Here is a 22,169-nt window from a genome sequence, read left to right as displayed (position 1 = left end):
CTCTAACAGAGTTTTTATGGTATGAGTTCAATAGTCTAGAGTCACATGTACTCTGTCAGAATTAGACGCACTCTCAGAGTTGATTTTACACTAAAATGCAATCTATGTGTATGTAATATTACAGTCATGATTATTGTTATATGTCGTATTATTATCAATTTATCTGATACTAGCAGGGGGTATCACCAGGGATTTTGGGCATCATGAAAAGATCTGGCATTGGGCCCCACCACCCAGGGCCATCCCTGCACAATTACAGTGCAATTTTTTGAGGGCCCCTGCTAGTCTGGGCCTCCCTGTCATTGTACTAGCTACACCCCCTGCCCCCCATACAGCACCACTAGTTATTTGTACTGTTTAGAGGCACAGGAAACAGTACAGGTATCCAGAATCGCTGTATGGGAAGGTGAGCAGTTCTATGTCCTCGCTCTTTCCGATGCAGGGTCCAGAAATGCTCACAGATAAACCAGATGCAGACTGACCGCCTGGCCTCCGTCTTCTCCTCCTGCCTGTTCCAGACTGAGGGCCAGACCAAAGAGGAAATCCGTGTAGTAGAGGATCTGATCAACAATTACGTGGATCTGTTTGATGTGAGTGTTTATTTTTTATTTTTTTTTTGGAATTTAGCGCCTGTCCTGGCCTCTAATTTCTGGGTCAGTTGAAGCACTTTTGATTTTGAAATGTAATTGATGTCAATAAGCAATTCTCAACATGATTTTTTTTTCCACAGAGGCCTGTCATATTGTAGTACTTTTAACTGCCATTGACAGTATCATCAATAATATCCAATATTATGTGATGTTATTCCAAATTTTTATCATCTCCGTTGGTGTTGTATTGCTACACTATAATATGGCCATGTGAAGCTGTACCTCGTTGACCATTACCTATATTTCCTGAGCTGTAAATTGAAGCTTTCTTTATCCTGAGGTTCTCTCGCTGCTTGTGCCTGGTTGTTTCGTGTCCATCTCTTAGCGCCTTGTAATGTGGGCGTGTAAGCATCCCACATTGTTTCTGATCCTTTTTATGGGTGTCTGCTCCTGCAAAATTGCGAATGGGGGCGTTGAATTTGTTTGATTGCGTAAATAGAACCAGTCTTGGTAAACTGGTTGTGAAGTACCCCTCCATATGTATTTTAAAACCAAATCAAAATATTCTATATTGAATAATAATTTTAGTATGGTTCAATAAACTGCTCAAAATGGCTTAGTAGTATCTCTATACCTTTACTCTCATTGAGAATGCTAGAATCTATGAATATGCAAATTGGCAATGCTTGCTGCTGTGGTTCCATGATATATAGTAGGCATGGCATCTGGATTTAAAATTAATTTCTTCACAAAACCCATCGACTTCTGCATGAGGTGCTGGAAGCAGTCGTCTTTAAAGTGTGCGCTACAAACATGGATTCCCTCTATGCTTTCAGGTACATGCACTTAATTTTTATGAACAAATTCTGCCCATTTTTTGTTTTGGAATGAGCTCCTTTGGTAACGCGTGGAACTAAGTTCCTTCAGTGGGATTGCACAGCCCTAAAGCTGTGCAGTCTGCCATGTTCAACCCACCAACTATCACAACAATTTCACTAACTAGTCAGCTGTCTGCACTGTTTCTGTTTACCACATTGCTCTTCTTTAATTTGCATATCTTTTCATTGTGGGCCATGATAGGTTTGGCGTATTTGTGACATCACTAATTTTGCTTGTACATGCACATTTTCAACTCGGATTCCTGGAAATTATGGAGAAGCTCTTTTTCTATTGTGGAAGAATGTGAAAAAGACACTCCGATGAAAAATTCTTGAAAAAACCTCAGTCTGTATAGTGAAAGTCCTGCCTCCAAGAGAAGTTGACAATTAAAAAGCACAATTTTGAGTGGCATGATGTGGACCTATGCCTGTTGTTAGGACCCAAAATCCACCTGTGTTACAATAACCAGTTGTACACTAGTGGACGTAACACAAAGCCACCTCTACAATAACCACGACCTGAAAGGTGACCCAGCTGAGCACAAAGTGATATGAAAAACACTAGTGAGTGTTTATTGTACAGCAAAGCAGGGAGTTAGATATGTATATCCTAAATATGCTATTATAAGCATATATACAGGCTCAGCGCAAATTGCAGGATCTCATGGACAACTAGTGGAGAGATGGGATCCACGCCATCCAGAGTGGTAACTGGTCCTCTTTTCCAAAAGTCCTTCCTCCAATCCCTCTTGGATTTTTTTGAAGTAGGAAGCAGAGGGTAATCACTGATTATCCTTACAACCTGCACTTTCCTGTAAAATAACTTTCTATAAAAAGGTAACACAAAGGCTACAACCGGTGATTTAATAAGCGTGTTACAGAAAAGTTAGTAAGCACAGTAGTGACTATGTTGTCAGGATCGGCAGACCGTGTGTATAGCATTAACCAAATTTTGTAATGGCCCAAACTAATACATGATCTGAGTCATTTCAAAGTTTATTTCTGTATGCCATTATGAGCTTTTTTATGGTGGATATTGTATTCTTTATTGTAGGAGTCTGTGTAGCACAGTGTCATGCTGTATAAAAGGCTTGCTCGGTGAAGATTCTTTGCCTGTGGCTGGTGCACTACAGTGGTTTATGAGGGACAGCACTGTTTTATATTTTTTTTTTTATTGTATTGTTTTTTATTCTTTTGCTGTGAAAGCTGCTGATCTGGGCTTAATTGAGCACAAAACCTCAGAACACTTTCAGCAACATGTGTTTTCACCGAATGAGCCACTGCAATTTGCAAGAGTGCCTGCAGGCATACAACCGCTCACAGCTGAGGTCATAGAGGCTGTTGGAGTTACACAAAGTGAAGGAGGTGGTTAATTTAATTGATCTTTTTTTTCATAAAATATGCCTGACCTGGAAAAATCCCCACAGACCTCCAACTGGGTGTGCACTCTCTAGAGGTTTTAAAGGTTTAAGTCTGCTAAAATCCTATGTGAATAACTATACGGACAATTCCAAAAGCTTTGTTTGTCGTTTCTGTTAAAATTTTAACTAAACATTGTGCTGCAACAAACAGTCATCTAAATGACTTATCAATTATCACACTGCATTTAGGTAAAGTAAACTTACAGAGAACTGCTGAAAGTTATAGAATAGGGCCCAGTGGTGACTACTCTGCAGCACTGTATTGTGATGTAGGGAATTATATCAGTGCTGCACATGAAACATGGCTGTGCTGGTGTAGCGTGACATGGGGAATTATATCAGTGTTGCACTTGGAACACTGCCGTTCTAATGGGATTGGGAGCAGTGTGGGATGCTAATTCCTTTGCATGCCTCAGCTCCTTGTATTCAGTTTGGGGTATTCTTTTTTCAAATCAGTTTGGGATGCAATCACTCGCATGACAAATAGCCATTCAGCGAAAGCAATGATAGAAAATTGCACTGAATATACGGAGGTCTACATAAAACAACCGAGATGTTAATTAGAACAGCACACTCCAGAAGATGCTAGTGCCTGCTCCTTTATCAGTTTGAAACACATTGACTTATTATTTCTTTTTTTACAATGGTCTTTCACTGCATTTCTCAAGCAATGAAAAGCAAATAATTTTATGAAAACAGAAAATGTTGAAAATGATTTTATTTAATTTATTTATTATTTTTTTTGGTTCCTCCTGAAAGCATGGGAGAGCTTTGAAAATCTATTTTAAAAAATGGCATACTCTGAGTTTGAGGCCAATATCAAAGTGAAGTTTCATTTTTAAACTAATTGAAATTTTGTACGCTGGAGTTTTGAAGACAAATCTACTGTTAAAACAGTGCACTTGAAAGTGACTCCCTGCAAAGCTGTGATGGGTAGCCTGTGATACACTTATTCCTAATTAGGCAGTGTCTGTATCTCTAATAAATTAACCAGTGAAAAATTCTGTCTGGCAGGTTCACAAAGACCAAGTCAAGCAAATGGAAATGGAGAACGGTTTTATCACCAAATGGAAAGACACGATGGTAAGCGATTTTTCGACATGCAGCAAATTGATAAAGGCTTGAATCTTATGACTCACATGAATCATAGTTGTTTGACATGAACTATTGGTCTGAAAAATAGATCAGTGTTTTGCAATGGAAGATCTGTTTCATTTCAAAGGTGATCAAGAGGCTAGAATCAAAACTAGAGACCTAAAGCTCTCTCATACCTGTGTCGGGGAAATGACAATATAGCCTTACACGGGGCACCACTTCTGTCGGGATTATATTTCTATATTCTCACATTGGGCACCACTTATGTAGGCAAAGCGGTATAACCGCACAATTAAAAATCAGTCTCATAAAATTAGTTATCCAGACTATTCGACCATAAATTTGGAACTTCTATTAATAATCAAAATACAAATATTAAGGATCAAATAATTAAATCAAAGATTTAAGAGATAACCGGAAGGATGTAATTCTTGGATAGGCTATTGGATAGACTCAGATTCTCACGTTCCAGCAACATCAAAACAGACACGGGTTTAATACAATGATTTATTAAACAAACATACAAACAGAACATACACAAACTAATCTAAATGGGGAAACTTCTAAATACGGGAAGGTAGGGGTGCGTGTGTGTGGTTGCGTGTGCGTACGTGTCCCTTTGTGGACGAAAGGGGGAAGGGTAAACGGCGGGTGGTCGTGTGTGTGTGGTGTACAGTGTAACCGGCGTGGCTGAATAACTGAGCTCAGCTAGGAAGGAGTATTGCTTCCGGTAGTGCCGGAGAGTGAAGCGTAACGTCAGCTGTTCAGCAATACATGCAACCAAGCTAGTTATTCGCCCACTACCGACTATACATTGAGTGTGATGTCGTTAGGGTTGTGAAGTTAGTCGGGGAGAAAGAGAGAGAAAGACCATGCATAGGATTGTTTTCCTAAGTTTACATCGCCAGCGCAAATTACTATAAACAAAATGGAAACGCACAATGTCACATTAAACTCAATGCAGACTAAAGCCGCGTTTCCACAACTTTCAGTCCCAGGAACTACTTTACCAGGAACTAAAAGGTTCCTTCAGCCAATGGTTGTCTGCGTTTCCACCGGGGTCTAAAGTCCCGCGAAGATTAGGCAAATTAGCCCACTGACGTATGAAAAAGCGACGTTGTCGTCAGTCCATCTGTCATATGATTTCTTCTGTAACCCCATACTACCACCGAAGTAGCCTACATTATTTTCTAATAACCGAGACAGCCCGGAGGGGTTTATTCCACTTATATACAACGGGTTACCAACAATGACTATATATGGTTACTTTTGTATTTATTGATTTTTATCCATTTAATCACATGGAATTTAAATATTCTTCTGCAGCCGTTTGAGCATATTTTACCGTTGTCAAGCAAAACTGTCGTTGGTAGTTGAACTTGGACCGTTATGCAACAAATAGGACAGACCAATAGTCAGATTGTAACTGTTTTATATATCCTCTCAAACACATTCATTATGTTTTTATGCGAACATTCGCTTTCATGTCTTGACATCCGAAGCGACAGAATGCATTCACATTTCCAATATAACTGGCAACAACAGCAGAAAACATGCACACGTCGTAAACAATTTGCTGTTTGATTACTTTCTCATCGTCAATTCTATATAGGCTAATCGCAAAATGACAAGAATAGAACGAAAACTCAGACTTGCGTGAAAATTTAAATTAGTAGTGGTACAGCCACCGTTTGTTTTCCTTCGAAGTTACTGCTAGCCGAGCAGCGAAGTGTGCCCTCCAAATGCGAACCATGCACCATAAATTAGTCCATAGTCTTCCTGGTCTTTTTGTGGAATTGAAGAATGGCAGAGTAAAATTACGGCAGTCTGAAAAAGCTAAAGGTACGATTACTAGAATCAACCTGTTATTTTACCCTGACAAAAAGTGCGGAAGGTGATTTCCAGTTTGCTTTTACTGTATCACCAGTGTGAATTACGCAGAACTACCGCATACCTCACATAACTGTATCGAACGTTTTGAGTCAATTACAACGGGCTAACAAAGAAAATCCAGAAGAAAATATTCAGCAACCGAATTAATCCGTTTGAATGTTTTAGTACGTAATATGCTGTCCCAGCACGAATGTTTAGCATTTTATAAAACGAATACTAAAGCAAGAAAAGAACAGAAGAGCACACGTTATAATTCCAAGACGTTGGCAGGCTATAACCAAAAGTAGGCTACTGCGCCGCATGACATACAAGTTTGATTTGAAGTTATTATGAAAATAAATCGCCTGCATATTTTCAAAATAGACACAAAAAACTGCTGCGAGTACTCGACCAATCAGAAATGTTCAGCGCTGCAAGCTCCACCCAAAAGGTTCCTGTACTTTCGGAAAGTACTACCCCCCGAGCAGGAACCTTTTGGGGTGTAAAACAAAGCCCCCGGAACTAAATTTAGACCCTAGTTCCTGCGGTGGAAACGCACTGAGTTCCTCAAAAGGTTCCTAGTTCCGGGGTATAGTTCCTGCGGTGGAAACGCGGCTTAAGCTAAACTATTGCCTGGAAAGTTTGCTCAGTCTTACTGTCCTGTCATGCAGGTAGCGGCCTCCAGTGGTCGCTGTGGGGTCCTGGAGAGAACGGTGTTGGCGTTTGTGGAGGTTTCCAGATGTGGGGTGACTTTATCTGTGCGTTTAGATAAATTGGTGCCTGCCGCGATCTTAGGCGTTCTGCAAGCCCTTTGAATTGGAGTTCTACAGAGTTGTGAGAACTCGAGTTAGGCCCACATGAGTTCCACAGTATGTGGGCACTCAAGGGGCAATGGGAGAGGACGCAGGAAGAGAGAGGGCGAAAAGAGAGAGAGTGATTACTGTCCCAAACTTTTATACCTGGTGAGGGGAGGGGGGACCTTCACAGTGGTGGAGTGTGACCAGTATCTAGAATGTGGCGCGCACTGATGATGTCATGGCGTCAGATGCGTTGCATGCTATTAAAGTAATTTCCATTTCTCGGCACAGACTGCCCGAGTGTACCTACACCTGCAATAAGGAAGCAATTGAACACACCTGGCTAATCAGAAACACCTGGTACGCCATTTGTCCCAAACATTATGATGCCCTGGGGCACTATTTATCAAAGATGTTGTAGTTTCTACGTGATGAAACCAAAATGTATTTAAGAAGAAAAAAAAAAAACCCTTAAATATAATCAGAGAATGTGCACTTTAGCCACATGTGAATTTCATCTGGAACATTTAAACAATGGAAACTAATCTGCTGAATTATAATCTAAATATTTTAAGTGATGTGTGAATGCTCTTTTGAATAGGTGAGTATACAGTGAATAATGACTTAAATAATTGAATGTATGAATGGATAATGGGAAAGGTAATTTTTTATTTATTTATTTTTTTTTAAAACCTCAACAAAGCAGTCTCTCCTCACGCAACCAACCTCACCGCTCGGCTGGTGCCCTTAAATACGCTTGAGTCTGTGGATCAGAAATCCATTCTAAGGAAGCAGTGGATCTTGTGGAAGGGAGGCAGAGCAGATAATGGGTCTGCGGCCTGCTAACCTTTAGGGTTGTTTTCCCTGCTCAGAAGCCACCGCAGAAAGAAACACTTTGCCCAGATAACTGAAAAACAAAGTAACACAAATATTTGTTTTTGAAATATAAAATGATTTCTCATTTTTATATATATTTTTTTAATTTTTCTAGCTTTTTCACCAAAGGTAAACTCAATGCTTCCCAAAAATAAAAAAAAATAAAAAAAAACCAACAATGTACAATATAAGGTCAATACCCTGCTGCCTCCAATTGATGGTAAGCTCTTTTTCAAGGGGAAAAATGTATTTATATATTTTCCTGCCATTTTCACATGGCTACAGTACGTTTGTGCTAAATGTGTGAAAGGTGTCAAAAGTTCAATTTAATCAGGCACCGCTCCGAGCGCAGAGGAGTGCCCTCTGTGCTAACAGGTTGTGGCCATTTGACATAACGTGCCCCTTTAATGTAAGCCACTTACCGGTTTTGCTGCACATCAAAAGGCACGTCCTTCCTAAAAGCCTTCGGGCTGCACCTGTTTGTGACGTCTGTGACTTGTATTAGCCTCCCTTTCATTAGCGCCCCCCACCTGCCTGCTTTGGACGTGTGCCCACCTGTTCATTTCCCCCCTGTTGCAGAGTCTTTCTCGGAGCCTTTTTTAAGTACGATGCCTTCCAGAACGCCTTCCGACAAGCGAAAGTCTCTCTCTGATTGCAGTGCGGGGGGAAGGCAGACATGGTATGGAGGGAGAGACAATTTAAAGTCTGGCAGAAATGCTGAGGCAAAGGGGTGTTTTATTGCATAGACAGCAAGTGACTGCGGTAGCAAATGAAGTTAGCCTGTTATGAGCAGATATGTTTGTTGCATATAGCATATGTCTGCTGGCTAATCAGATGATAGTTAAAAGATACAATACTCAGTAATCAACGTACATATATTAAGTGCTCACACACACACACACTCACACGTGCACTCACACACACATGCACACATGCATGTACTTGCATGCACACACACACACACACACACACAGGTCTTTGCTTTTCTCATTTTCACCTTTGGGTTTCATGCCATGTATTTTTTTTTTTAAGAAGTTTAATAGTTCTGTCAGCTGGCAGTGGTGCCAGACAGCCAGAATGAGCAGTGGTGTGAAAGTTGAAAGATTTAAGGCTTTAAAAAAAAAAAAAAAAATCTGTTCCCATGTTCCCCTTTGCCTGGCCCTGTGCCCAGCTGCTGCCAGCTCAGAGCTGCACAGAAAAACAGCTTTTACCCTGCCATGCTGTGAGGCTTTTTGTATGGTCGTCACTAGACAAGGGTGAGCAGCTTTTTCAGTCTGGTTCAGAGGAACTGGGTGGGAGAGTGAATGAGAATCTGAGCTGCTTCTGCCTTTCTAATACAAAGTTCCATTATTCTCAAAAGCAAAGCATTTGAATTTGCACTAGTTCAAATTTCAGTAGAAACAGAATTAGTCGCAATAAAAATTTCCAGTAATCAGTTGTTGCTGTAGTGGTTGTAGTAGTAAGCAGTAGTAGTAGCAGTAGTGGTGGTAGTGGTAGTAGTAGCAGTAAACAGTAATACACAGTACTAGTAGTAGTAAGTAGTATCAGTAGTAAGTACTAATACTAGTAGTATTATTGAGTAGTAATAAGAGTAGTAGCAATAGTAATAGTATTTAGTCATAGTACTGCACTATTTTTGCACAATGTGCCATTCACTCCACCTTTCACAACAGTGATAGAAGCTCATTCCCTGTCCCTAATGTCAAAAGCAGGAGATTTGCCATATCACAAATGGCCTGGACTGGAGTCCTAAGAGCCGTCTGTGAAAAATCTGAATGTTCCCCCTATACATTCTGGCCACTCCGTCTCCAGGAAGCTGACAGACCCCCCCTGAAGGGGGGGGGGCTTTTGCGCTAGCTTTTAAATAACGTGTATTGTTCTCACTGTCTTTAATTTCATATTTAATCAAACTGCTGTAACAAGGTGTTTAAATGAAAGCTGATTGCCCTTTTATTTTAAGACCATAACTTGTTCAGCCTCGGAAGAAAAGGGAGAATCAACAGCATATTATGGATATGTACTGAGAAATAGGTTTCCTGTTCAAAATATTGCGTTTATTGTCTATGTTTATTTATTAATATATTTATATAATGGTAACCAGTTTTCTAGAATAAGTACCTCTTGTGGCATACGTTGCCAATTAGTAGACCAATCAGTTATTTTGAATTCATTATTCTGCACTACACAGCTTTGCTGGCTGCGCGTGTTGGGGTGGGGTAGCCGCAGTCAAACCATTTAGTGCTTTTGATTTCATGAACCTTTTCTGAAGATTGCTGAAAAACACCAATAAAACAGAATCATTAGCATACAAGTCTGCGTTATGATTGACCTGCTACATACGTAAAGCACTACATTGTCAATCTTCCTCTTGCATCTGCTGTGGCATTTAGATTTTTGCTGAAGGTATTAGTGAATGCTGTGGGTTTTGACACTGATGAATTGGCTGTGCTCCTTGCCAATCCTATGGATCCACATTAGTTAATCCTCCTTGGGTAACAGCATCTGCTGAATGCACAAATGTAAATGTTCACTGTAGATGGTGTACTGCAGAAGATCTTGCAGTATTTAACCCCGTACACTTTCCTGGACTATCCACTGAAAAAGTAAAGCAGGAGACAAAACACACCACACCATGCTAAATGAATGGTTTTCAGGTATCACGTCTGTATGGACCTGTACTGCAGTATTCACTGGGAACATAGCAAAGCGTTGAATGCATCATGTGGATCTTTCAGTCGTTTAGTGTAGCTGACCCATTCAAGCAGTCAACCACCAAGCAGAGGGTGATTTCCACAGGTCGCTTCTCTCTTGGTTGGCCTGTTTCCATCAGATTACACATCAACGCATTACTCACCCTCAGCAATCTCCTACTAACCACTCAAAGGCCAGGGAAGATGGAGGCCCTGCAAAAACACAAGCCTAACATTTCTACAGTGCTCTTGTGGGATTTCAGCTGTCAATTATCAAAATCTTATTTTTATTCCTCCTATTTTTTTTTTTTTTCTTGTTCGTACAGTAACAGTGATGTCCAGCCCTTGTTTTTTTACGAAAAACAAAAGACTGCATGACGTGTTTTGGCTACAGGCTACTGTTTACTGTTTTATGCATGAAAGTTCTGAAATGTTCATTCCCTCCCTGCAGTAAGCTGAGCCCCAGATCTCTTTAATATATACTCACAATTGATGCAATCACTTGGGTTCATTCTGTGGGGCGTTGTAGTTCAGATGCATGGTAACACCATTTAAGGCTCTCACAGTAATCTTTATTGTACTTTCACAGTGTAGAGCATAAACCTGTAAACACAGGTTTAGCATTTTCTGATGCAGATTCAGTGGTGAAAGAACCATGGTGGGTAAGGTGAGAGCGAAGAACGTACAGCACTATGTGCTTTGCTCAATTACAACCATACGTGGCAATTAATTCAATCAGGAAAGGTGCCCTGTGAAACGTTTAAACTGAGCGTGCTGTAATTCCAGTGTACTTTCAAACCGCTGAAATGAAATGGAGCAAGGTATTTTTAGGTGCCTGCGTGTTTTGACGAAGCCTGTTAACGTCGTCGTGCTGTTGCAGTTTTCGCCTGCTGGGGACCTGATATTTGAGGCGTACCTGGAGAGGAAAGAGCCAGAGAGCTGCTGCATAATCAAGGTACAGGATGACATTGTTCGTGTGTGAGTCTTTGTGTGCATATTTCTTTGTATTTTTTTCTTTTTTTTTGCAGGGGGGGGGGGGGGGGGAGTGGGGGTGGTGGTTGGGGGTTGGGATTGCTCCAATAAGTGGGACTACAAATAAATCAAATAAGTGAATAAATTCACTACAAATAAGTGAATAAATCAAATATGTGGTGATTTAATGCCATTTTATCAGCATAAGAGGTGAGCCACTGGTTTATTTGACGCTAGTGATTAATTACTTTTCATAAATCCATTAGCAATAAAGAATGCAGGTTTAAACATCTATGTTTACCAAGAGGGGACAACCTATATCCATCAAAAATGGGGACCATAATCTCAAAATATATATTTTTAAACTAGACATAGAAGATTTTGTTTTAAAATGTCCCCCGCTTGGTTATCAGGTTTCTTCTTTGTGCATGTGCAGTGACACCACAGTCCCCATTTAGATACGCAGACAATTGCACCCACAGACATACACACACATGCACTCACACACACACACACACACACACACACACACATTCGCACACACACACAGTCAAATATCACAAAGTCATCTCCTGACAAATTGCCTAATTTGCAGAAGTAAGTGTTATACATTGAACACATTAATGACAGTGAATATCTGGTGAGATTGCTTGTGTGGTGTGGTGTGGTGTGCTGTGAGAGATAGCGGCTAGCGCTGAATCCTTGCCTATAACAGACGGTCCTTTGTGTGGAAGGTGTCGCCCACCATGCGGGCAGACGAGCTAGCCGACGTCGTGCTGGAGATGCGGAACGTCACAGCGGATAGAGCTGACCTGTGGACCACGTTCGAGGTCATCGAGAACGGCGATCTGGGTACGAAATTACTGCCCTGAACATCAAAAGCAGCTCCAGGCTCACAAAGTAGCATATTTGCATTTGCATATGTTTTGCTTCTGAACAGTAAAAGCCAACTGTTTCCCTTTAGATTTTTATTAAAATGTAAGACTACTTATATCTTACTCAAATCATAATGCAAGTTCATGATGTATGATTTATGCCATCTTTTACTGTAATCTACAGTGAGCTCCATAATGTTTGAGACAAATACATATTTTTTTCTTGATTTGGCTCTATACTCAATTCTATATTCGTAATCAAGCAATTCACATGGGTTAAAGTGCACATTCTCAGCTTTTATTTAAGGGCATCTTATAAACCTTGGTTTCACCATGTGGAAATTACAGCACATGTTTGGGATATATCAATGTCATGTAAATTAAAATAGTCATATTCGGTACTTTGTCGCATTTCCCTGCCTGCAATGACTTCTTAGTCTCTGACCCATAGTCATCACCAGGTGCTGAGTATTTTCTCTGGTGAGGCTCTGCCAGGCCTGTACTGCAGCTATTTTCAGCTCCTGCTTGTTTCTGGGGCTAATTGCCTTACGTTTTCTCTTCAGCATATGAAACATGTGTTCAGCTGGATTCAGATCGAGTGAATGATTTGGCCAGTCAAGAATGTTCTGTATACTGCATATATATCATTGAATACACATTATTTATAACTCATTCTCCACACTCAAATGGGATCAACATGCACTCAAATAGCCAAACGGATACATTTTAGCTATTTTAATCCAAGTCTGATGAGTCACATATGAGAAGAGTAAACAAATATTTCTGAAGAAAAAATGAAAAATCAGCATGTAGTCTCCAAAGGCACCTCATCTTGTCTAATGCTTTGGACACCTGGTATGCTTGTACCTGCTTTTATGCTTGTACTTATCTTGCTCTTGTCATGTAAGGAGCACACTTTATATCAGTCTGATTTATTTACAGTTTAGCAGTAATTCCCATTCGCCCAAGGGAATAGCAAACAAAAACCAAATGTGCAACATCATATTGTGACAGCTTTCTGCACCACGTCTAGTTTGCCCTCAGTTACAAGCAATATTGTCTTATAATAGAGAGAGGGAATTAGAAGACTAATTAAGGATAGCTGAAACTATTCTTTGATGGATAAACAGTTTCAGAAAAGGGAAACAAATATTTGTGAAAGAATGAGAAGTTAATTCCATTGCCTCAAACTGCTTCTTTTTTTAGAGGTTTAAAAAGACAAAAGAAAACGGTTGTATATGTGACGTAGATGTTTTTTTTTGTCCTTGGATGTGATGAACTATTAGCAGAAAGAGAAGAGGGTGATGCGGGAGGCTAGGGAAATGCAAGTGATTTTGCCAACAGCATTTACTGCATTACCCTTTGTGTAAATTAGGAGGTGATAATAGGTCTATTTTGCACATGAGTGTGTTTTCTAATCATGTTCAGATATGCAAAGGATAATTGCAAATTTGAGCTACATAATTATAAAAACGAAGTAAGGAAAAAACAGCCTATTTAATGGATTTTTGTGTTGATAGAATGGAAATTTCAGGAAATAATTCCTGCATTTATGGTTAAATGCCCCAGATATGACATTATAATATAAATAATTTATTTAATTTGCAGGGAAAAATAAAATAAACTACCCGACAAAACTGTTGACAATCACATATTGTTCAGATGTCCTTTTATTATCTTTTAAATATTATTCACGTTTCAGAAATTTGCTTGTATAACATTCTCATTTTATTATTGTGACATGATTTTGAATTCACTCAATAAATGTACAGTATGCTCTTCAATCATTTTTATCACAATAAAATCTCTCTTTCTCTCTCTCTCCCTCCCTCTATCTCTTGTTGTGATGGGCAGAACGTCCATTACACTACAAAGAGAAGGTTCTAGAACAGGTCCTTGAATGGGGGAGTTTGGAAGACCCGAGTTCTGCCTTTTTGTTGATAAAGAAATTCTGTGGAGCCAAGGTGGCTGACTTCCATCAAGGTATAGTACATTTAAGCAATATGGCATAACAGGCTGTGCTGTATCGTGAATACAGTCATAGATGCTGGGGTGTTATGCACAACATGAAGCAGAGTATATAAATTAATTCATGACGCAATATTATTTAATTTGTAATATTTGCAAGTAATAGTTTTGCGTGGTGTGATACTGTTTACAAACATGCTGTTTGATGAACTGTTACTGTCTCGGATTTACAATCACTGTAAAACGCACTCTCAGCCAATGAGCATCCAGGATCAAACAATCCATTTTATAAAATAAAACTATTTTAAGCTGGGTTAATTCAGTCTGAAGGTGAGGCCAATGAGTACTGTTGGTATTTTTATTTTTAAAGCAAATTGGAAAAAGAGGTCTTTCAAATCTGTTCCACAAATTGAATGACTACAGCAGATTCCCCTTATGTTCCAAAGCCCGTTTGTAGGAAACGCAAAATTAAGCGTGACATTTGTGTGTCGTTTAAATGCATTAATAGCCCAAAATGGAGTAATGCAAATGCATTTCTGAAGGCGTTTTGCAGTAGGCCTACTGTGCCTTAATTCCTTACAGAATGTCTATCTCTTTTTTTTTTTTTTTTTTTTTTTACTTTTTGATGTTTGGGTGCGCACCGTGCCCCCTTAGTTAAATTTGGGTTTTATTCTGCCAGTGTCTCGGGTGTCTTAACAGGCTTTCTGGCTTCACAGCTGTAATTTGTGGCTATGTGGGCACAATGTGGCTTATGGAGTTTGGGGTGTGATTTCTCTGTCTCGGTTTCTGTCTGTCTCACTTTCACTCTCTCTTGCTTGCTCTCCCTATCTTTCTCTCACTACCTCCCTTTCTCGCGTTCCCTCTCTCCGTTACTCACCCTCTCTCTCTCTTTTCCTCTCTCTCTCTCTCTCTCTCTCTCTCTCCCTCTCTCTCTCTCTCTCTCTCTCTCTCTCTCTCTCTCTATCTCTCTCTCTCCCCCTCTCCTCTCTGTCTCTTGTCCGTGCGATGGTCTCTCCGATCGATCACGTTTTTCACCCACTCCTGTTATTGCGCCATTCATTCTGCGCCTCCGCTCTGATCCCTACGCCCCCGGGGTGTGCTGAAGGAGGGAGAACCCGGTGTAAATCTGCGCCGTTTCTCCGTCAGACCCCAGGGCGTAGGGATCGGCTGCCCGCGTCTTCGTCTCCCTCCCTCCGCACAGCCGCCGGTCCCGAGTAGGAGGGCAGGGAGATTTCCGTGGCATGCCAGAGACAGCTATGCATTGAGCAGCTCTGTTGCTCTGCATGCTTGCACCGTCTGTGCAGTCACGATCACTGGTGGCCCACAGGGTTCACATGAATCCTTCCTTCAACAGATGGATTGCGCGGGTTCTTTTTCGGTTCAGGACTGCAGAACGTTTGATGGCAAGTTCATTACGGGCAGATTTAAAAGCAAAAGCACGCAGCTAAAATAGACTCTGATAGAGTACTTTTAAATCTAAGTGTCCCCTCTGGACTCTGTTTGAGTTTATTTTTACACCTCAAGTCGCACGACTGGAGTGGGTTTATTTACGTTAATTCCGTTTTTTATGGTGAAATTTTCAGTCGGTCTGGTCACATGATATAGCGCTAAAACTCACAGTCCTACCTCTATAACAATTTTGCAATTCCAATGTTTTAATGGCAGTGGTATTTTGTAACTTGGGGAGGCAAAACAAGCTTGGGGGGTCCTCACCCTCTGTGTGTTTTGGAAATCAACAGACGATACAAATCACGGTAAAACCTTCAGAAGAGTCCAGGATTATGTCTTTAGTCAAAAGGGTTGAAGAATAGTAACCATTTTAATTTGGGTATGTCATTTTTATTTTCATGAGTGTGTGAGTGAATGATAAGTGAATGGTGTGTGTGCCCTGCGATAGATTGGCAGCCTGTCTGGGATGTAATCTTGCCTCTCACCTAATGCTCGCTGGGATAGGCTCCAGCAACCGCGACCCTGCCCAGGATGAGCGGGTATAGACATTGGATGGATGGATGTTTATTTTCAGACTTGTGTTAAAAATGTGGGGTGCTACAGAACGGGTTAACACTGAGTTGATAGAGTTGATTTAACACTAGTAATTTTGCTGTGTATATGACCTTTTTCAGAAATATTTTTTGAACCCCCCCCCCCCTCCCTCCCCAGTCAACAGTTTGTCTCCTCCCTTCGCTTGACTGGGCAGGAGTTGACCTGGCAATTTCAGTTCAGCAATCTTTCTGACGGTGCAGGTTTTCATATTATTGTCTTCTTCTACTGTATCCACAAGAGTTCAGCCTCTCATCATGCACTAGCATGTGCACTGTGTATTCAACGAGACCTGAGGTGAAAAATTATTTTAGTGGCATCTGCTTTCTTATTGATGAAGGAGGTTGAGCTTGACTGCAGTTGTGTTGGGAAAAAAAAAAGATTAATGTTATTGACGCATGTTTACATGCATGATTAACTCCACTGAAAGATTTGATGATAGTGTTCTATGTGGCACATGCATAACTGTGCAGTTATTTACTGAGAGTAGTGTGTCAGTACATCATATACCTACGTATTTATACTGTCATAACCGTTTGCATGTTGGAGTCGGATTCCGTTTTCCAAAAGCCCCAATAGTCATAGTCGGAAGGAAAAATAAAAATAAAAAATACATAAATAAATGTAAAAAAACAGAAAGCAGACTGCTCTGTGTGGCTGACACTTGTTTTTTTGGCGTTGTTTCGCTGTGAAATGGGACATGAACATTGTTGCGAGTGAAAAGGAGGAAACAATGAATTCATTGTTCTGTGAGTGCTTAGCAGCACCGGAGGGAGGGGAGCTAAACACAAAGCAGACGGACGATGCTGCCCCATTGCACCAATTTGCAAGTAAGCGAACGCTGCCCCTGCGCGTCACTGCGTAACTTTGCTGCTATAGAAGCAGGCAAATAAATACACGGGCTAGACTAAGTAAAGATGCAAAAGAAAACAAAGCAATAAACTTGACAATATGCTTGTGAATGTGCCTGCTTGGGGTACAGAATTTTGCCATGCGCCTAACAAAGCAGGCTCAGTTGCAGACTGAAAGCTGCAGCCTGTTGGTGGTGCCGAGCAAAGGTTCCACACCACCGAGCTAAGCGAAAACTATCCCCTTGAGTCACTGCTTAACTTTTCCGCAATGGAGACGAGTAAATAAATACACAACATACCCCAGACTAAGTAAAGGTGTGAAAGAAAACAAGGCAATAAAACAAACAATGAATATTCTAGAATGAAAGTGGCTGATAGTACTCTTGCCAGTTAAGGACAAGGCACAGGCATCTGTCAAGAATAGCCCAGTCGCAAAAATGCGAGCAACGGTGTTTATAGAGTGGACTGGTATTTAGAAAAGGGACCTTGGTTGCTTCTCGCAGCAGTTTTAAAAGCATGTTCCAACATTGTGCACATTCAGCTGAAATATACAATGTTTCTCAGACTACAGATATTGGTCTGTAGTAGTCGGATTGTTGTCGTATCTGGAAAAAAAGACATTATCCCATACAGGATAGTCAGACAATCCGACCATCCCGCTCACCCCTATGTGATTGTGCTTGTAATGGACAATCAGGGCCTCAATTTATGAATCATTGAATCAGACTCACTCTCTGTGTATTTCATTGTCGTGAAACTGTAACGTGCCTGCATCTTTTACAGTCACTTCCCACCACCTGAAAAAGACCATCTGTAGCAGACATATTGATGTGCTGTTTTCCACACCCCCCCCCCCCACCCCTCGATTTTACAGGTTGCACTAAGGAGATTACTAAAGGGGATCATCTTAAATTCAAGGACGGGTCCTCCAAACTGCTCTCTGGGCACAAGTTCCAGGACAGGTACGCCATTCTTCGAGACGGAAAGCTCTGCATCTACAAGGACATGAAGGTGAGCACATCAATAAGATTCGCCCCGTCTCTCTCTCTCTCCTTCAGTTTTCTGTGGCGCTCTGTGTTCGAGGACTCAAACAAAGAGTGAGCAAAGAAATCTGTGGAAATCTGGAATGTGCCCGGTATGAATGACAAGCCTTCCATTGTTCTGACAGACTGAGACCCTGTAAACGCGTTTAGCCGCCAGAGCGACTGCCTCTCTGCCAGAAAAAAAAAAAAAAAAAAAAAAACTCTTTGGGTCTCCTAGCAAGTTGCTAATAGCAACACACCTTTCAGCACTTAGAAGCAGAAGCCCTTCTGCACCAGTTTATAATCGCTGTCAAGCTTTAAAACTTTTTTGTGTTTGCAATATTATCTTTACATTGTAGTTAAGACAGTGAAAAGGTTTAGGGTTTAAAAATAAATAAGTAAATAAATAAATAAATGATTGTTGCTTTGTTTGTGTGCTTTGTGTTTGTTCTTACACATATCTGGCATTGATTGTGACTGAACTGTACTGAAATGGTTTTTCAAGTCTTTTTAGATGCTCTGGATAAGAGCATCTGTTAAATGTAAATGCAATAAATGTAATAACCTGCGTGGCTGTTTGGATTAACTTGTATTGAAGACGACTAGATGAAATTCAATTCAGTTTTGTTTGTATAGCGCTTCTTACAGAGTCATTGTCACAAAGATGCTTTACAGAGAAAAGGAAAGGAAAAGGGAAAGGAAATATAATACATAGATTCAACAGATCTATTCTATTTATGAGTCTGTATTAGTTCATCATCATCATCATCAAACATTTATGCAGCCTGAAACTCCACCGTCTTGTTATGCTATTTTAGTTTTTTTGTAATATAAAGTAGTTGACTATATTGGACTCACATTGACCTGGCTATGGATTAGCAGTCGTGTGTGGCCTAGCTGGCTAGCTTCTAGGACTTTATTTTTTTGTGTTAATGGCCAAGACGTTGATAGCTGATTTAAAAATGTGATGGGGGTTGAAAATGAAGACACACCTGACAGATACAGTTGACTACAGTAGAGGGAACACAATGACTGGATATAACTTTTTTTCTGTTTGCAGAGCCTTTCGTTTGTCGCTTATGTTCCTATAACATAGTTGAATGCTTATTAGCATAATTTTGTCATTTTTTCCACAACTTAGTGTCATGTTCAATAGGGTGTTTGCTAATTTGTCAGTCGTGTCTTGGGGTAATAATTTCCCCCTCAAGGGAATTGGTACACTTTGGTAGCTGATCTTTGCACTTGTGTTAGTATTGAAAGTTGCTCTGGATAACTGCGTCTGTTAAAGTAAACCGAAAGCATTTCCCCTGCTGTGTTGAGGCTATGGAGAAAAGTTGTAATGAGGGAAAGGAGAAAGAAGGAAAGAAGAAATGAGAGGCTACCACTTTCCTCTCCGTATGAGAACCGGAGGTTGCTGGGTGACTCATCCTGTAGGTCACTGGTCCTGTTTGCGGATGGGTTCCACGGTCTGGTATGAAATCCAGACTGTACCGGTGCTGATTGTCACTGGTAGCCCCACAGGGCTGTGCATAATTGGCCATAGTCGCGCCCGTAGAGGTTTAAGTCAACCAGGATGAATCATCGCTCACCGGCGACCCCCGCTGGTCCGTCAGTCACCCAGTCTCTTTGTCTTGCTCAGCCTGCAGACAAAGTGTGTTCCTTTGACTTGTGTATATGTGAGCTCAAATTGTGGGCTGCGATGTGAAAAAAAATATATAAACAGACTGACTACAGGGGTTTTGAAGGAGAGGGTGTGTTTGTCTGCAGTCAAACAGCTGGGGTAGTGGCAGTGAGTGTGGCTGAGGAATGAAATTGGACATTCAGAAATAAGAGAAAAAAATATGTATATACATATAACATTGAGCATTTTCCCAAGGCAAGATCATCTCTGATCTCACCTTGATGCGAGAGATGTGGAAATAAGTGATATTGTCAGATGAGCCATCCTTCACCATGTTCTGGACAAGCGAGCAAGTGCATGTGTGTCTTACACTAAGAGAACAGTACAGGCTTGAATGCTTGACGTCTACAGTGAAGGGGTCTGGTGGCTCTGTTATGCTGTGGGGGACATTTTCCTGGCATGGTTTGGGTCCACTTGCCCCCTTAGAGGGAAGGGTCACTGAAAATCAATACAAAGTTATTCTGAGTGATCACCTTTATTCTATGATGAAACATTTCTATCCTGATGGGAGTGGTCTCTTCCACGATGACAGTGCCCCCATCCACAGGGCACAAGCGGTCACTGAATGGTTTGATGAAAATGTTTTATGAAAGTGATGTGAACGCCTATGGAAGATTCTGGACCAATGTGTTATACAGCGCTCTCCACCACCACACCGAATGAGGGAATATCTTTTGGAAGAAAAGGTGTTCCATCCTTCGAGTAGAGTTCCAGAGACTTGTAGAATCTGTTCCAAGGGGCATTGAAGCTGTTGTGGTGGCCCAACACCTTACTAAGACACTTTATGTTGGTTTTTCCTTTAATTTGTCACCCATCTGTCATTAACTGAAAGGGTGCCAGCTGGAGACAATAGCTGAACTGGCATAGCATATAACTGATTGATAAGTTCATGGGAATGGTAAAATCGCAAGACTTCCTAAAATATCTAGGAGCACATTATCCTTGTGTATTGGTGACTGGCTGTTAAACAAGCATGGGTCTGGGGACTATTTTTAGCTGCATGCCTCTGCAATTAGCTGTTTCAGTAAGGGATGCTTTAAATATGGTATGACGTCTAAGCTAACGTCACTTGAAATATTGCCAGAAAGATGGTCTGACTCATAGAAGCGAGGTGGAATGTAGACAAGCGTCCTTGCCCTCAGAGCACCCCTCAGAGCACCCAGTTGTTCAGCTTTTTGGTGAGTTTGTATGCTCAAAAAGTCACTGACGTGACGGAATCCCACATGTGTTTACTGAAACCCGGTTGGTGGATTATTTTTGGGTACACACACATTTGATTGGCTCATGGTATTGGATCAGTCGATATACATGGATAGATAAACTGCTTTAATGTTTAAGCCTGTTAAATCAGGTTGTCTATTTTCCTCCAAAAAGGGGGTGTTCCTTGCCCCAGGCTGATGCTTAATTGATCAAGCAGAGAGTTTATTGCAGGATTTTAAGAGAAAGGGGACTGGCACTTAATTATGCCTTGGTTGACCAGCAATAGTTATTGGTGAACGTGACTTAGTTGAGGGTTAGTCTCGTGGTCAGGAAGCCAGAGGCCGCTAACGTTCCTGTGTTACACATATATAAGGGTATAAATCGTTACACATGTAAGGGTATAGAAGAAATAAAACCTGGTTTCCACCTAACAAATGGTGTGAAGCCTAAATACTAAAACTAAAAAAACATAATCTTCCTAATTGGTTGCTGATTTAAACATCCATGCACAGTATTCTCCTTTGAACCAGCAATGTTTGCCCTGGAAATATTGCATATATTAATGACTTATGCAATTTTTTTTTTTGTCATTACAATTGTACTCTATTACAGCTGTCCCGCACACTCTTTGCAATTGTAACATCGGACTACGTTAACATTTGTACATGAACCATTTGAGATCACCCCAAACGTAATGTGACTTATTGTAGCAGGCAAGTGTATGCTCTTAAAAATAGAAATACGTACAGGAATGAAAATTATAAAAAAATAAAAAAGAAATGAACAATAAATGCAAAGTAGCCTTTGCATTTTTTCTGCTTCTGGGATATGTACTGTTAGCCAAATTTGACCCACACAAACCATTTATTGACTTTTGAATAAGCTATGATAATTAATGCTTTGCATGGGAAATCCTCGAAATTAGCCATTCACCATATGCTGGGCTGCGTTTTGTGCTGTAGACCTGGTCTGATTAGGCAGGCGGCGAGGGTGCCAGTCGCAAGCTAGACTGACATGAAAATTGCATTGAGCTGCACTAAAATTGCAATGCGCTGCCCGGTTTTGGCTGACACACCCCCAGCGGCAGATTTCCTCCCATTTCCAGGCATGTTGAGTCACGAAATTGCCAAATGGCTCAGGCGTCTCAAAATCCACAACAAAAATACCACTTGCCACCGGCACCGAAACGAGGCACCGAAATATGCATAGTGATTTGGTCCGGTCGGTGCTGACCATATAGGAACCGGTGACATTAAGGTACTGGTTTTCGGTACCCAACCCTACTCGCCAATGTGTTGGCTTCCAACATGCCATGCGCCAGGCGGGAAATATAACCCCGAA

The 22,169-nt window shown here is 40.9% G+C and overlaps 1 protein-coding gene across 1 annotated transcript in view; it reads left to right on the top strand.

Annotated features, from left to right (window-relative positions):
* Positions 1-22,169, top strand: part of arap2 (ArfGAP with RhoGAP domain, ankyrin repeat and PH domain 2) — a 132,271-nt gene that overhangs the window by 97,607 nt on the left and 12,495 nt on the right. The window contains exons 23-28 of the mRNA XM_064343836.1: positions 443-590; positions 3,904-3,972; positions 11,100-11,174; positions 11,926-12,043; positions 13,921-14,049; positions 17,800-17,936. Of these exons, the coding sequence (XP_064199906.1) occupies positions 443-590; positions 3,904-3,972; positions 11,100-11,174; positions 11,926-12,043; positions 13,921-14,049; positions 17,800-17,936 (676 nt within the window). The remainder of the gene's footprint in view (positions 1-442; positions 591-3,903; positions 3,973-11,099; positions 11,175-11,925; positions 12,044-13,920; positions 14,050-17,799; positions 17,937-22,169) is intronic.

The sequence above is a fragment of the Anguilla rostrata genome, chromosome 7, assembly GCF_018555375.3.
Source record: "Anguilla rostrata isolate EN2019 chromosome 7, ASM1855537v3, whole genome shotgun sequence".
Classification (NCBI taxonomy): domain Eukaryota; kingdom Metazoa; phylum Chordata; class Actinopteri; order Anguilliformes; family Anguillidae; genus Anguilla; species Anguilla rostrata.
This window is presented reverse-complemented; position numbering and strand designations above follow the sequence as displayed.